The 16,036-nt window shown below is 39.7% G+C and overlaps 2 protein-coding genes across 5 annotated transcripts in view; both read left to right on the forward strand.

The window, feature by feature from the left end:
* TOPAZ1 (testis and ovary specific TOPAZ 1) overlaps positions 1-5,222 on the forward strand; it is a 62,938-nt gene extending 57,716 nt beyond the window's left edge. Inside the window, 2 exon segments of the mRNA XM_069560795.1 lie at positions 1,772-1,955; positions 4,923-5,222. Of these exon segments, the coding sequence (XP_069416896.1) occupies positions 1,772-1,955; positions 4,923-5,142 (404 nt within the window). The 3' untranslated portion in view covers positions 5,143-5,222.
* A 1,938-nt stretch (positions 5,223-7,160) lies between these two features.
* TCAIM (T cell activation inhibitor, mitochondrial) overlaps positions 7,161-16,036 on the forward strand; it is a 35,821-nt gene continuing 26,945 nt past the window's right edge. The window contains exons 1-3 of one of the 4 annotated variants that reach the window (XM_069560798.1): positions 7,570-7,957; positions 9,485-9,573; positions 11,312-11,520. Coding sequence is in view for 1 of the 4 variants with exons in the window: in XM_069560796.1 (XP_069416897.1) it covers positions 7,421-7,448 (28 nt within the window). In the remaining 3 variants the exon portion in view is untranslated. Of the gene's footprint in view, positions 7,449-7,569; positions 7,958-9,484; positions 9,574-11,311; positions 11,521-16,036 lie in introns of those variants that run through there. The other 3 variants (XM_069560799.1, XM_069560796.1, XM_069560797.1) reach the window with 3 other exon arrangements.

A 16,036-nucleotide genomic window follows, 5' to 3' on the forward strand; every position in this document is an offset into this window, starting at 1 on the left:
CACAGGAAGTACAGAGGCTGTCGTCACTGTGCAGCGTGATAGGTGATGGGTTTCCGCACGGCTGTCAGTAATGGGACTTTGTTCATCTGTTAACAGTTGTTCTTTTCTAACAAGTAAGCCTAGAAAAGGAATACTTCCTCTAGTCCCAACCTCCTCGCAGGTATTTTAATTAGAATACAATTCTGTGATCTACAAAGGAATTCTTTTCTGCCTTCATGCAGTGATTTGTCATAAATTTCCAGTTCTACCACTACCATCTGTATAACAAACATTTGAGTACCTACTCTTGTCACCATTATGCCGTATGTGTCAAACATCCCAGCCACTCCATCGGCGCCAACAGAAACCTCTTAGAAGTGGAAGTGTTTCTCATGTTGCCAACTGGGATCAGTTTAGCAAGTGGTAACTTTTATTTCCCCAATGAGATGTGAAAGAAAATATTAGTATGCATCGCAGATAATAAGATTATGTATTATTTGATATTCTTATATGTGTGCTAGGTCATTATGTAAAATGTATTTCTTATTGCCAGTTACAATAAAAAGTTTTGAAAACTGAATTTTTTTTAAAGGATGATCAGAAATCTAGAGGCAGGGTGGAACTGTTTATTCATAACACCTCATTTCAATTTTATGGTTATGTTTCAACTCCTCATACTCTCTCTGCAGACTGGTAGAAATCACACCACAAAGTATATAAGTTACTATTTGCTATAACTTCTCGATTTTAGTTTTTAGAATTGATGTTAATGGGATTATTTTTTTCCAAATAACTGATTTGGGGAAAATGCCATCAGAAGGCATTTATATATGCCACAGAAACAAATTATTAACTTGGAATCATTTAACTGAGATTTCTATGATCTTTATGTTTTTTAGCTGAAGATGAAATTTTGTATTAAAACAGCTAAACTTAGCCATTTAAAATTTTTAATTAATAGCTTTATTAAGATAAAATTCAAATACCACACAGTTTACCCATTTAAATATGTATAATTCAGTAATTTTAGTGTATATACAGAATTGTGCAACCATTACCACAATCAATTTTAGAACATTTTTATCAAACGAAAAAGAAACCCCATATGCATTGATTCACTCCCTCGTCCCCCAGATTCTTTCAACCCTGGTAATAATTTATTTTTAAAGACATTTTTTAAGCAATGTATTAAAGCAATTAATGCCTGAGTATAATTCAGTACCTTTCTTATTAGTACTTTTCCTCTTGTGTAAACACACCTATGCCTGATTTTCATATGCAGTGAAGCTTTAGGGACTTATACAAGTGAGGTTATAAAGAGTATTTTTTTTTCCTAATGTACCTGAGTTATAAAATAAAATGAGTAATTTATAGTCACTGGTCGGTCTTCAGAGCATCACATTTCCCAACACTGTTGACATTTTAAATATCGATGGAACTCTCTTTGGATTTATCTTCACACACAGGTTAACAAACACTTGAAAAAACTTTCAGTCTTTATAATCACATCTAGTGGAAATATTTTATTACGTTGTATTGACTATGGCTTAAAGTAAGTGGACAGTTCTGAAAATTTCTCATGTCATACTTAATATTTCAAAAACATTTTACAAAGAATGATCTCAAATATACTAGGATAAGCTCACTACCATATAATTTAATGCAATAAATCTGCCTCTAATGTGAAGATTTATTCTGAAACAAAAATAATTATCACCTATAGATATTTTGGAAGCCTGTGTTTTCACCTGTTGGAGTGTTAGTAAAGTTTGATCTGTTACTTGATTTTCAGGTGCTCTCTCACTGGGTTGCTACCCACCATTGGAAGGAAATTTGTACCGAAAACTTCTACTGATTCCATCCTATTTGTCTGAAATTGAAATGCTTTTAGCTATTGAAATCTTCCTGGTATCTAATGCTAGTAGTATTCAGAGTCCTGGAACTTCTACACAGATGCTGCAGATTGTTTTAAAAAGGTTGGTTGAAATATTTCTAACTGCATCCTGACAGTAGGTCATGACTCCCTACACCTGCCCTAGGATGTAAATGTTTTATCTATTTGTGTATATATATAAAGCATTTGCATATATATGTGTTTATGTACTTGTGCATGTGTGTATTGACAAACTTTGGTAACACATTGAGAAAGGATTTGACCTATTTGAGATTTAAAACTAAATAAGTTAGTACCTTTCAATAAACACTCTAACAGTTGCAGAGATCTTATTAGATAGCCAAAGAGATGGGCCGCCTTTAGATATGGACCTTTGTCCTTTACTGGTGGTTTTCAAATAGGTACCTGAAAGTTATTTTTTGTGGTCAACACAAAAGATGTAAGAACCAGGTCTAAAAGGGAAATACATGATCATTTATTAGATTCATCAAGAATCCTGTTGAAAATAAAGCCATCAGCCTAGTTTCAATATTTTAAAATGTTGTAAGAAGTGCATGAATATTACTGTGTGGCTGTTGGACCAGAGTGGCATCCTTTCCGATCATTTTGTTCAAAGACCCAGGATGTAGTTGTACACCATTCCAATTTCTTGTCAGCTTTATCCAGGAAACTTGTAAGATAAGGGTCTCACAGGGCTCCTGTTTGAGAGTATTTTATCAAGAATTTTATTTCAGTTTACTGGTGTTAAAAACCAGATCTTCAGACTGAATATTCTGTTAGCTATCTCTTAACAGTGCATGTTATCCCAAAACTTAGTGGCTTAAAATGGCAGAAATTATCTTAGTTCCTGTGGGTCAGGAATGTTGGGGGACCTTAGCCAGATGGTTCTGGCTCAGAGTCTCTCACATCCTGGAGTCAGGATGTGGTCAGGACCTGCAGTCTCCCACCTGATGATTTCACTGAGGCGGGAGGATCCATCTCCCAGCTAGCTCACTCATGCCTCTCAGCAGGAAGCCTCAGCTCCTCACCACACGGGCCCCTCCATAAGTTCCTCAAGTGTCTTCATGGCATGACAGCTAACTTCTTTCAGAGTGAGTGGTCCAGGAGAAAACAAGGAGGAAGCTACAGTGCCCTTTTTGACCTTTGTGACCAGATCTGTGAAGGCTCTGACATTTCACCTATTTGCAAGCTATCAATGAGCCTGCCGCAGTTTCACAGGTCCTGGCATAAGACACAAGACTTGCAGGTTGGAGACAGGACTTGATCACCCGTGGCACAGCAAGCAGCAGGATTATCTGCAGATTTGCATCTCTTCCTCTTGCTCCCAAGTCCCATACTCGAACCCTGACGGATACCTGTACATGAAGTGAGTTCCATTACAGGAGAGGAATTCTGAACTTAGGATCCCAGATCTTTTCTAATGGATTATCAGCATGCCTGCCCCTTTGCTGTTCAGGTAGAAAGGCGTCTCCACCTTGTAAGGCTGTAAGCAAACCTGTCTTTGACTCCCAAAGGAGAAGCTATCTTTGTCTTTCAAAGTTGTTCACTGTAGTAAACATCCTTAAAATCTGGAACAAGGGAATAATCAGTCTCTGCTGTCAAAATTTCAAGAAATGCAAGAGACCTGAAACATTTTAAACTCACTAAAATTAGTTTTTTTGCTAGAGCTCTTTGCTGCTGCTGCTGCTGCTGCTAAGTTGCTTCAGTTGTGTCTGACTCTGTGCGACCCCATAGACGACAGCCTACCAGGCTTCCCCATCCCTTGTATTTATGACTGTGCACTACAGTAGCATGAGTTATTTGCATTCCCCATTATCCTAATGAGGGTTTGGTTTTTGTATAACTTTCCATTCCCCACACATATGCAGTCTCTATTCATTATTGAATGTAGGTTGGGGGGGAGGTGGTACTTGTGAGACCAGTCCATAACTAGCGGCATGCCTAGAGCCTCTCTTTTGTCCAAACCAATATTGTTTTCTCTATTATTATTATCATACTGAGCCCTGCTTTGTTACATTAACCTCTGAGAGAGAATTTAATTCATCTTCAGACTGTCAAAAACTGCACGTAGTTGGCATATGCCCAGATTTCAGACACTAATCCTAAGCTAGAATGTACTAGAAGCAGCCTGACCAATCTTTGCTCCCTGTGATCACTGATTCCTGTTCCAAGTGGAAGTCCTCACTCCCCCCACTCTGTGGATCACACTTGGTGCTAATGCAGGTACACTTACACTTGGGCTTTGCTGCTGGACCCTCTGTGTGCCCAGGGCAGGACGCAGTGAATACAGAGGACAAGGTGATGCTAGTAAAAGCTACATCTCTATTTTATATACTTCTTACTCCCTATCCCACAGGAGAAATAGCTATAATGTATGAGTCTGTTTTTAATTTGGAGACTGGTAGAAAATTAGTTTAAAAGTAAATTCTTAAAAAAAAAAAAAAGGCAAATTATAGCACGTTAGTGAAATACCTTAAATCAGAACTGAAGAAAATAACTGGAAATTGAGTAAAGGCATACAGCAACTATTTCTGTTACCAGATGTGAGCTTCATATTAAGTATATAGTTACAATTAAAAATAGTTGTATCAAGGTAAAACATGGAATGTTAGTATCTCCAAACTTGATTAAATGTAATATTACTTCATGCATTATAATAATTAATTATACAGTTATTAATGACAAAGAGAGAGGTAATAAGTTGTGTTCTAGATGATTGTTTCCAGATTGCGGGTTGTAGCCTGTTTGGGTAGTGAAATAAATTTAGGGGGTTGCAACCATTTTATTTTAAAAAACAAACCAGAATAGAATATAGGGTCATAAGGGTAAGTCTTGTTCTGTGAAACTTTTATTTCAGTTTTTATGTAGCAGGTTCATACTGGGTCACAATATAAAGTGTCTTTATTACTGTGCATCTTAGTCAAACAAGTATGAAAGCCACTGAAAGATTGTCATAGCTTAGAATTAATACACGTAAATTACTGTCTTTTAAAGAAACTATATACCTTCCTTTCAGAGTTTCTGACTTTGTGAGGTGTTCACTTTGTAGATCTGAAGAAAACAAATCTCGGAGCAAGGATGATTACCAAGCTGCAGTGGAAAGATTAATTATGGCTGCTCGTATATCAGATCCAAAGCTTTTCATTAAGCACATGACCGTCAATGTTAATAAGGAACAGGTTTATAGTTTGGAACATTGTTCTGCCCTGAAATGGTTGAAAGAGAATATGAAGTGGGCCGGAAAGGTTTGGCTTTTCAATAACCGTTAGTTATAAAGGCTTTTTTTTTTTAAGTTCAAGTAATCATTGTTGAAAATAAAAGGCAATAAAAATAGATAGTTTTCACTATATTCAGCTTTTGCTCTTTATTGATGTGTAGTATGTCAGTAGTTTTCAGACATTAAAAATTTTGATTGATGTATGCAATTTAGAAGTTTTGCCATACTGCAAATGATTTTTGAAATTGCTTGACTTCTCTTTAGGTAAACTCAGGAATGGTGCAGCATTTAATAAGAGGGAGACATAAAGGAAAAAGTATGCAAGCAGGTGTCTGGAGCTTTCAGAACAACCGTTAGGGGTCTGAAGTAAACTTGGTGAACACTCAGTCCAGTGTCTAAAGCCTGTTCTACATTTGCACTCTAGAGTAGTAAAAATAATACTGGAAAATGACTCAAACACTAAAATTCCAGAATACCTTCTGAGTTATACCAAAAATTTTATTCTCTTAAATTTTCCATCAGTGCATCTTAAAATAATGTTTCTTGAAGATTTGTAATTATGTACATTAGGTATGACTAAAGACAACAGTATTTTAAACAAATATGCCAGAACTTAAATATCCAAACAAGAATTGTACCTTTCAAACTACCTTAGGAAGTTTAAACTCCTTTTCTGAAGCCATCTGGAGAATCTGCAGCAGTCATTCTCCAAGGTAGTCATCCTCAATCCTTGATTTGATACTTCAAACCATAATTTAAATCATTTAGAGAAATGTCTGAGTAAGGGGACTGATTTAAAAAGAATTAAGTGGTGACTAAGAGGACTGAAAGTATTTCTTAAAGGAGTTCCCAGAATATGTAATGGCAGCATTACTGAAATAAGTCTATAACCTCACAAGAATAAAAAAGCTAAAACCTAGCACTTAGCAAAATGCCTTACTATGATAAAATGTAGAATGAATACCCTCATGAATGCTATATGGGAAGTGAGGCAGATGTCCATAAAGAGGCCCAGTTTTCCAATATGGACAAACTGGGTGACTAATTGCCATCACTGAAATTCAGTACCTAGGAAATAAATTGGGTTTGGACATTACCATCAATTTGAAGTACCTTTGAGGACAAGTGAAGAAGGCTGAGCTCGGAAGAATTGATGCTGTTGAACTGTGGTGTTGGAGAAGACTCTTGAGAGTCCCTTGGACTGTAAGGAGATCCAACCAGTCCATTCTGAAGATCAGCCCTGGGATTTCTTTGGAAGGAATGATGCTAAAGCTGAAACTCCAGTACTTTGGCCACCTCATGCTAAGAGTTGACTCATTGGAAAAGACTCTGATACTGGGAGGGATTGGGGGCAGGAGGAGAAAGGGAACGACAGGGGATGAGATGGCTGGATGGCATCACGGACTCGATGGACGTGAATCTGGGTGAACTCCGGGAGTTGGTGATGGACAGGGAGGCCTGGCGTGCTGCGATTCATGGGGTCACAGAGTTGGACACGATTGAGCGACTGAACTGAACAGTAAGTGGACAGTTAGAAACTTGGTTTTTTTGTAGCTGGTAACTAAAACTCAGAAAAGAAAGAAATATGAAGCCATTTTGATGCTCGTGGCAACGTTGGATTTGAAAGGATGAAGATGCAGAAGATGGTAAATTAAGCTTTTAGGGAAAATGGGATTGGATGGGACGGACCACAGATTGACCAGATTGTTTCTAACGAATGAGTAGTCAAGAACCCTTAGGGCTAAAACAAAGGGTGGTCTTGGGTTTTGGGGTTATTTCCCCCACATCGGTCAACAGTACCAAAAGATAGGAGAAAGAGGAGAGCGGTTATAGTATTTGCTTTATTTCATCTGTGGCAGTTTATGGGAATAACCAAAGCCATAGAAGCGAAATACAGCTAACAGTAAAAACCCCAAACAATGCTCAAGGTTTCAAAACATCTAGATACGGAAGGGGCCAAAGTCAAAAATGCAAATCGGAGATAATAAATTGTTTTCATTGGTATTTGTGTAAAGGAAGTCAAAGGACACTCAGTAAGACCTTTAAATCTAGAGCTGTCAAGTGAGAGTCGTCCTAGGGCGACAGACCCGCGCACTCTGCGGACTGATCCGCCAAGCCAGCCTCCTCCCCTCCCAGGTTGAGGGGACCCGGGCCGGGGCGGAGAGCAGAGCCAGCGCATGCGCGCGCTCGGTCGCCCTTCCCTCCTTGCCCTCTCCGGCGACCCTCGGGCCAAGCCTGGCTACCTACCGCCCAGTCACCTTCCGACTCCCTACCACCTAGTCCTTCATATCCGTTAGCGCTCCTTCGCGCCTCCTAAAGCTTTCCGGTGAATGCGCACAGCCCCCTCCAGGCCAGGAGGTAAGAAAACGGAGGGACTGGGGGCTTCTACGCTGCGGGAAGGCAAGCGATCACTGGGTCGCCGACGTCACCGCGGGGCTGAGAACCGCTAGGGTTTTAACCCGCGTCCAGGGCTGCGCGCAGGCGCCCCAGGGAGGAAGGCCTGGCGCGCTTCAGCCAATGACAGCGCGACCTGCGGCCTGTTCCCGAGCCTGGGCTCCTCTCCGGCGAGCCTCGGCGCCGGGTGCTGACGGGCTGGCAGAGCAGTACGCGCACAGTTGAGATTTCGGGGGTGGGGGCTCACAGAGCCCCGGGGGTAGGAGCCTGTCAGAGCCAGTCGCCAGGTGGGGCGAGAGCAGGCGGGAGCGGCGCGAGCTCCTTGGGCGGGCTGGCGCCCCGGTGCGCATGCGCCCCCGTGTGGCCCAGCGCGTCCCGCACAGTCCTGGAGGAGCGACCGTCCTTCCACCTGATACCTAGTGGGAGGTGGAGCGGGTCGGAGCAAGCCCTCGCGGAGGAGACCTGCTAGAACTGTAAGCTGCAGGACCGAAGGGACTCCGTTTGTACTTTCAGGCTGCTCAGGGCAGAAGCGAGGTGGGGGAGAGGGGGCTGCGGCGGAGGGGGTGTGCGGGCTGAGCAGCAGTCAGAGTCACCTTAGCTCGACGTGGTAACTTTTGAACTCAGGCAGTGCTAGCGGCCAGCGTACTCGCGTCGCATCTGTTTTAACTTGTTTGAAATGAGAAACTTGAGACGATTTAGATTTTGTTTCCGCTATCGTATTTCCCCGAAGTCTTTGACTTATCATAGAAAAATGTTATGATTCAAATCTCAGAGCATAAGATATACGAAAGGAAAGCTTTAAAAACCTAGATATTTTGCTATAATTTATTAATTTATCTAAAAGGCTTCCTGCTTTTGCTTTTTCTTTGCTTTTTCCCTTCCCTAAGAAGTATTAAACTGAAGAGCAATGAAAAATTGCCTGCTTTTATCTCTCCTTGATAGAACATACTCCTTTTTAAAACAGTAGAAGATAGTTACTAAGGAAAGCCACAGTTTAAATGAGAGTAAACCTAAGGATATTAACCCTGTTAAAGGAAATGACTTTCAAATAAAAATTATGCTACCTGACTAAAGATCAGTACTAAGACCTCTATGTGGCAAACATGGTTTCTGTCGAAAGTAATTTAAACAGTTTTTAAACTACCCATCATTTGACTTTTCCACCTATTTAGATATCTGTTTCTACCCAATTTGATTTGAAACTGCCCAGATTTAATGCCTCACTTTAAAGAGCACAGAATTTGGGTTAAAATCAGGAATTTTCGTTTTATGAAATAGAAATAGAAGCTCGTGTTGTCACTATTACTAAGGTTTGTAATTGAAGGGCATCTTTCCTGGTCTTCCTCCCACCATGCAGAGGGTGCAGGCTCGGTGGAAAAGCCTTCCAGAGCCCCGCCATTCTAAGTGTAGTCCCTGGGAGTTGCCCTTGGCACTTTGTGCATTGCTCTGTCATTTCATTTACTGCAGTGTTTTATAATCATCTGCTTGTGTCTGTTTTTCCAATTCCTCCCTCTCTCCTAGACTGTAACTTTTTTGGAGTGGTGGAGTCATCTTGGTATTTCTATTCGCAGTGTTTAGATAGAGCCTGGTACATAAGTGTTCGGGTAAATACCTGTTGATGAGCTGGGTAATTAAGGCCCTGAGTTTCTCCCAAGTGTGGTAAGACAGAGGGATGTTTTAGTCTTTTTGTAGCATGCCTGAGGCCTTTTCCAAATGGAGGACTAGTGGGCCAGGTGAAATGCGGACAAGACCGGCCCAGGTATGAATTTGAAGACCAGAATCCTGCCGCTGACCTGGGTGCCTCCGCCTTTTGGACTTATTTCTCACTTGCAATTCGGAGCGCCCAGCTCTGCCCTTCAGTCAGCTGATAGTGATTTGATTTTCTGTGTCGCTGGTCCTGTAGATCTGAATCTTCTAGTCTTCTTAGCAATTATATTTCTCATAGTAAATTTAAAAGTTGATCGTGAGAGTTATCAGCCTCTTATGTTTCATTTTCCCAGGGCCTGTTTATTTCTGGCTGAAGTGATAAAATTGGATGTTTGGTCTTGAAAAGATGAGAACTGATCCAAGATCTATGCCACGCAAAAAGGCAAGCAGCCCTTGTACCAACCTGCTGGCCTATAACCTTATTTCTGCTTAGTTGTGTTGTTTTTTTTTTAATCTCAAGAAGTAGGTTAACCATACAGGAAACAGAACAAGGTCAAGCAAAATTTAGAATCTTCATTTGATTTTGAGCATACAATTGACCATATAAAAATCTTTCCCTCAAATTGTACTGAACAGGTATATTTAAAGAATTAAAGCTTAAAAGTTTCCTAACAGACCCCTCAATCCTGTAAAATGATGGAATGCCTTAAGGCAGTGATTCTCGAACCTGAATTTGGAGAACCACTGCCCTAAAGGATATTCCCTGTTTTCCTTTTCTTCTCTTTCTTCCCTTGTGTGTGTTAGCCACTCAGTCTTGTCCGATTCTTTGTGACCCCATAAACTACTCTGTCCGTGGGATTTTCCAAGCAAGAATACTGGAGTGGGTTGCCATTATCTTCTCCAGGGGATCTTCCTGACCCAGGGATAGAACCAGGTCTCCTGCATGGCGGGCAGATGTTTTACCATCTGAGCCACCAGGAAAGCCTCTTCTTCCCTTCTTATCCCTCCTGTTTTTTTCAAAAAATGGGTGCCGGTCTGATCACGCCTTCCCTATCACCTAGTTGTCAGAGCCTGCTCTTAAAGGAGGGCTAATGGGAAATAATTTTTTCCAGTGATTTAAATAGGAAATGAACATCTTAGAATTGTAGTTTGGTTGAGTGTCTATCAGAATTATTAAGTAAAAATCTTTCTTATGTACATGGGCATTTTCCTGTAGAAATATGAATGGCCACCGTTGGGGAAGGGAAGGATTGTTGGCAAAAGGAAAAGAAGTCACATTCCCTCTCAATGCCTCTCCACCTCCCAGTTGCGAAACACTGTCTTTAAAAAGCCATGTTCATTCATTGAAAAGGCAATTGCCACAGCACAATACACTTGACTTTACCCCTATCAGTTCCTTTGCATTTTGAAGAGAGAAATGCTACTAACATGGAAACTTATATTTTTATACTAAGCAGGTGCTTTCCAGCATCTTAAATATGTCTTTCAACATTTTTTCTTAAATATCCAGCACAGATAACTTCAGCCTAATGAGCATCAGATAAAGCTCAACAATGCTACATATATTTGTCATTGTTTCATTTGTATTAAACTTATTATTGGTAGTATTAGAATTGTAATTTATTACAATTATTTTTTATTTATTAGTATTAGATTTGTAATTTTTCCTTTTTATAAAAGGGAGACAAATTTCAGTAAAATATTTAGTCGTTTAATAGACTTTTTTAATTGAACTGTAGTTGATTTACAGTGTTGTGTTTCAGATGTACAGAAAAGTGATTCTTTTTCAGATTGTTTTCGTTTATAAGTTGTTAAAAAATACAAAGTATGGTTCCCTGTGCCATACAGTAGGTCCTTGTTGTGTATCTGTTTTATATATGGTAGTGTGTATATGTTAATCCCAAACTCCTAATTTATCTCTACCCCCTCCTTCTCCCTGGTTAACTGTAAGTTTGTTTTCTATGTCTGTGGGTCTGTTTCAGTTTTGTAAATAAGTTCATTTGTCTTTTTTTTTAGATTCTACATATAAGTGATATTATATGGTATTTGTCTTTCTCTGTGACTTGACATTTTCTACAACGAAGATAAAGTTTCTGACTTAACTACTCCTGCCTAGCAGACTATAATATTGTGTTAGCTCACAATATTCTCTCAGTTAATAAAAAGTTTTCCTATTTCAGTTTGACATGACAGTGCATGTTATGCAAGAGTTTCTGCTATGACATAAACGCATTCCTGGAAACCTAGACATTCTTTAAGATGATATACTAATCAAGGTTCATCAAAAAAATATACGCCTCTCAATAAACAAGACGTGTGGGAATCTCTAGCTGTCCCATTTGTGCTGTTGCAGCTCCCCAGGTTGCTTGATGAAGTGGAAGATGCAAAGGTACTTGAAGCGACTCACCGTCTGCTTCTTAAACGAAAGGAAGGAACTACTGAAGGGTTTTCAGGGGTTTTTTTCTCAGGGTTTTGTTTACAGCTAAAACTTTCTTTGTAATAGCGAAAGCCCACCACTGATGATCTCAAATCATTAACATGGTGGGGAAAATGCATGTGATATAACTTCTCACCCCTGCTGACCAGATGCACATAAGCTATGTTAATTCACATTAAAGAAACTTTTTTTTTGGTAGCAGAACAGACTGCTTTTAGATCATCTGTCTCAATTATTAGATGAGGAGCAGACTCAGGGAGGTGAAACAACTTGTCCGTTCTCACACAGCTAGTCAGTGATGAAGTCAGGATTTGAAAATGGATTGCAGAGACTCCGGGCTTCCCAGGTGGCACTAGTGGTTAAGAATCCACCTGCCAATGTGAGAAATGCAAGAGACACAGGTTTGATCCCTAGGTCAGCACCCCACTCCAGTATTCTTGCCTGGAAAATTCCATGGACGGAACCTGGCAGGCTGCAGTCCATGGGCCTGCAAAGAGAGGGACGTAACTGAGCATGCGTGCTTGGAGACTCCAGCCTCCCTAACCATCGTGCAGACTGCCTTCCCCAGCAGCATCATGGTCTCTTAAATTTGCCTTGAGTTGGCCTAAATCAGTGCCGTCCAATAAAAATACAGTATGAGCCCCAGATGTAATTTAAATTTTTCTAGTGGTAAATCACAAAACACAGTTAAAACCAGATTGTGTTTTGCTTTTAAATCATGTTCGATACAGGATACAGGATGCTTGGGGCTGGTGCACGGGGATGATCCAGAGAGATGATATGGGGTGGGAGGTGGGAGGGGGGTTCAGGATTGGGAACTCATGTACACCAGTGGCGGATTCATGTCAATGTATGGCAAAACCAATACAGTATTGTAAAGTAAAGTAAAAATAAAAATTTAAATAAAAATAAAATAAAAATAGAAACAAGTGAAATCAATAAATTATCATTTCAGCAGCTCATCAGAATCTAAAATTCTTCATGTGATACTTGGCATTTTCTCTCTGTGCCCCTGCCTTACCCCGGAAGTCATATTCATAACCACTGGACCCCAGGGAAGTCCTTGTTTTGTTTGTTTTGTTGTCTTGCTCTGGAAAGTGGGCTGCAGAGCATAACTTGGATCCCCTATGTTGCACATCAGATGGAGGCATTGTGATTTCTTGAACTTACAAGATACTGCTGCCGCAGACTGTTAAAACAGGCACGTTGTTGCAATGGGAGGCCTATGTGCTTTCCATTGTTCAGTACTTAGGACTTTTCAAGAAAAAGCATAGTGGTTAGAGTGTGGCTACTTATTATTTTCATCTGTTTCCCATTCGTGTTCTTGGGTGACCATATGCCTCTAGAGTATTATTCCTCATTTCTTATCCACAGTTTTTGCTCATTTTACCATCTTTGCAGTTAAGTGGCATAAATATTCTTAATATGAAAAATGAAATACCATCATGTGTGAATGTGAAGGACTCTTTTCTTCTTGAACTCCACTGGGACCCCAGTCCAGGGCTGTCACTGGACAGGTTTCCCAGGGCCAGGGGCCTGTCTTAAATACTCAGTGAACAACACGCATGTCATTTTTGTTGTTTAATTTTGTATGCCAGCAGCATTGTTTTTGTTTTTAATTTTAAGAACATACTTTGCATGTTCGTGGTAAATAAACTAGGAAATATAAAAAGTAAAGGGCTTCCTAGCCTACACCTAGAGAGAGCCAGTTTGGGGTTGGATATGTATAGTCTTCTGGTCTCTTCTTTGCAAACTTTAAGCCTGTACCTGTTCTCTCTTAACCAAGTCGCGATTGTTCAGTGACTTTGGTTTATTTACTTTTGGTTGCACTGGGTCGTCATTGCTGCACACGGCTCTTTCTAGTTGTGGTGAGCGGGGCTACTCTTCTTTGCTGTGCACAGGCTTCTCATTGCAGTGGCTTCTCTTGTGGAGTATGAGCTCTAGCTGCGGACTTCAGTAGTTGCAGCACAGGCTCAGTAGTTGTGGCACACAGGCTTAGTTGCTCCAAGGCTTGTGGCATCTTCCCAGACTAGGGATTGAACCTATGCCCCCTGCATTGGCAGGCAGATTCTTATCCACTGTACCACCAGCAAAGTCCTGTTGAGTTAATTTTCTAACAATGTGGTAAGAATTCAGTCCATCATGGACAGCACTGAAACTTGAATAAAAATGATTCTTCTTCCCTCATTTTGTCTCCATTTAATCTCAGATATCTTCCAAATGGTAGGAATATTTCTAGTATCTGAATTTATTACAAACAAAATAGCAAGGTGAATGGTTAAGTAAAACCTTTTTAAACATTTAAATGAATGCCTATAAACACATTCTGTATCCAAGAGGGTCTTGCCACACCAGTCAACCAGAAAATAAATGGAAGCATCCACTGTTGTTTGCAAATGCACTTTTTAAGTAGGTAATTCTTAACTTTTCTTTAAAATACGTCTTCTGTTAGTGGCAGTTATGCTTCATTACATTGCCTTGGTTCAGATATATTAACTGCATTATGAAAGCATTTTTTATTTTAAATTAATTTATAATTTTTTAATTGAAGGATAATTGCTTTACAGGATTGTGTTGGTTTCTACCAAACATCAACTTAAAATTTTTAAACCATTTTTAGTGCTTAAAATTTTGACAGAATAGGACTTGAGCCATGTGGTCGTTTGTTTTGAGGGAATATGCTGCTCCACATGGCTATTAAGAATGGAATAGTGTAGAAAGCTCCGAGCTTCATAAGCCAGGGGAAGAAAGGAGAAAGGATTTTTTTTTTTACCTGGTAATTATCATGTGAATAATAAGTCATTTCAAGACTTTAATAAGAGATTGCTCAGAGTTTTTAAAGTCACTCGATCAGTTGACATGGGAACTCTAGTATAGTTGAAATTCTTGCTGAAGTTCTGAATTATTGGAAAAGTTCATGTGATTAAAATCATGTTTCCCCTTTATCTGTTTAAACTTAAAAAAAAGCTTTGTTTTTTAGAGCAATATTAGGTTCACAACAAAAGTGAGCAAAGTACAGATTCCCACTTCCTCCCTACACACACATAGTGTCCCACACCTGAGTTGTACATTTATTACAATCGATGAGCCTATATTGACACGATTATCACCCAGAGTCCATAGTTTACATTAGGGTTCACTCTTAGCATTGTTCATTTCATAGGTTTGGGCAAATGTATAATGATACATATCGACAGTTGTAATAGTACTACAGAAAGTTCTTCCACTGCCCAAAAAATCCTATGTGCTTCACCTATTCGTCTCTCCCTCCCCGCCAACCACTGGTCTTTTTACTATCACCATAGTTTTGCCTTTTCCAAAATGGCATATAGTTGGAATCATACGGTATATAATCTTCCCAGGTTGCTTCTTTCACTTAGTTATATGCATTTAAATTCCTCCCATATCTCCTCATAGCTTGAGAGCTCATTTGTTTCAGTACTGAGTAATAGTCAATTAGCTGGATGTACGTACAGTTTTTCCACTTACCTACTGAAGGATATCTTGGTTGCTTCCAGGATCTGGCAGTTAGAAATAAAAACGCAATAAACATCCGTGTGCAGGTTTGTGTGTAGACATGTTTTCAGTTCATTTGAATAAATACTAAGGAGTGTGGTTACTAGATCATATGGTAAGAGTCTGTTTAGTTTTGTAAGAAGTTTCCAAACTGGCTTCCAAAATGGCTGTACCACTTTGCATTCCCGCCAGCAATGAATGAGAGATTCTGTTGCTCCACATCCTCACCAGCATTTGTTGTCAGTGTTTTGGATTTGGCCATTCTGATAGGTGTGTTGTAGTATATCATTGTTTTAATGTGCGTTTCCCTGAAGCCCTGTGATGTGAAACGTATTTTCATATGCTTTCTTGCCATCTGTGTATCCTCTTCCATGAGGTATCTGTTCAAATCTTTGGCCCATGTTTTAATCAGGTTGTCCATTTTCCTGTTGTTTAAAGATATTTTTGGTGTGTGTTGGATAGCAGTCCTTTGTCAGATATGTATATCCTGTGCAAATATTTTCTCCCAGTCTGTGGTTTGTTCCATCTTTCCCTCTACATTGTCTTTCACAGAGAAAAAAATTTTGATTTCAATGAAATTCAGTGTATCAGTTCTTTCCTTCACAGACTGAACCTTTGGTGTTGTGTCTGAAAAGTCACTGACGTACCTAAGGTCATCTAGGTGTCTTCCTAGGTACTTGTCTATGAATTTTGTAGTTCTGTGTTTTATATTTAGGTCTTTGATCCAGTTTGAGTTAATTTTTGTGAAGTGGGTAAATTGTATGACTGGATTAATATTTTGCACGTAGATGTCCAGTTGTTCCAGCACCATTTGTTGAAAAGATTATCATTGCTCCATAGTAGTGCCTTTGTCAAAGATCAGTTGGCTATATTCTTGAGATCTGTTCCTGGGCTGTCTTATTGTCCCTTTAATCTATTTGTGTATCCTTTCACCAGTTACTTACTGTAACTT

This window comes from Ovis canadensis, chromosome 19, assembly GCF_042477335.2.
Source record: "Ovis canadensis isolate MfBH-ARS-UI-01 breed Bighorn chromosome 19, ARS-UI_OviCan_v2, whole genome shotgun sequence".
NCBI classification, from domain to species: domain Eukaryota; kingdom Metazoa; phylum Chordata; class Mammalia; order Artiodactyla; family Bovidae; genus Ovis; species Ovis canadensis.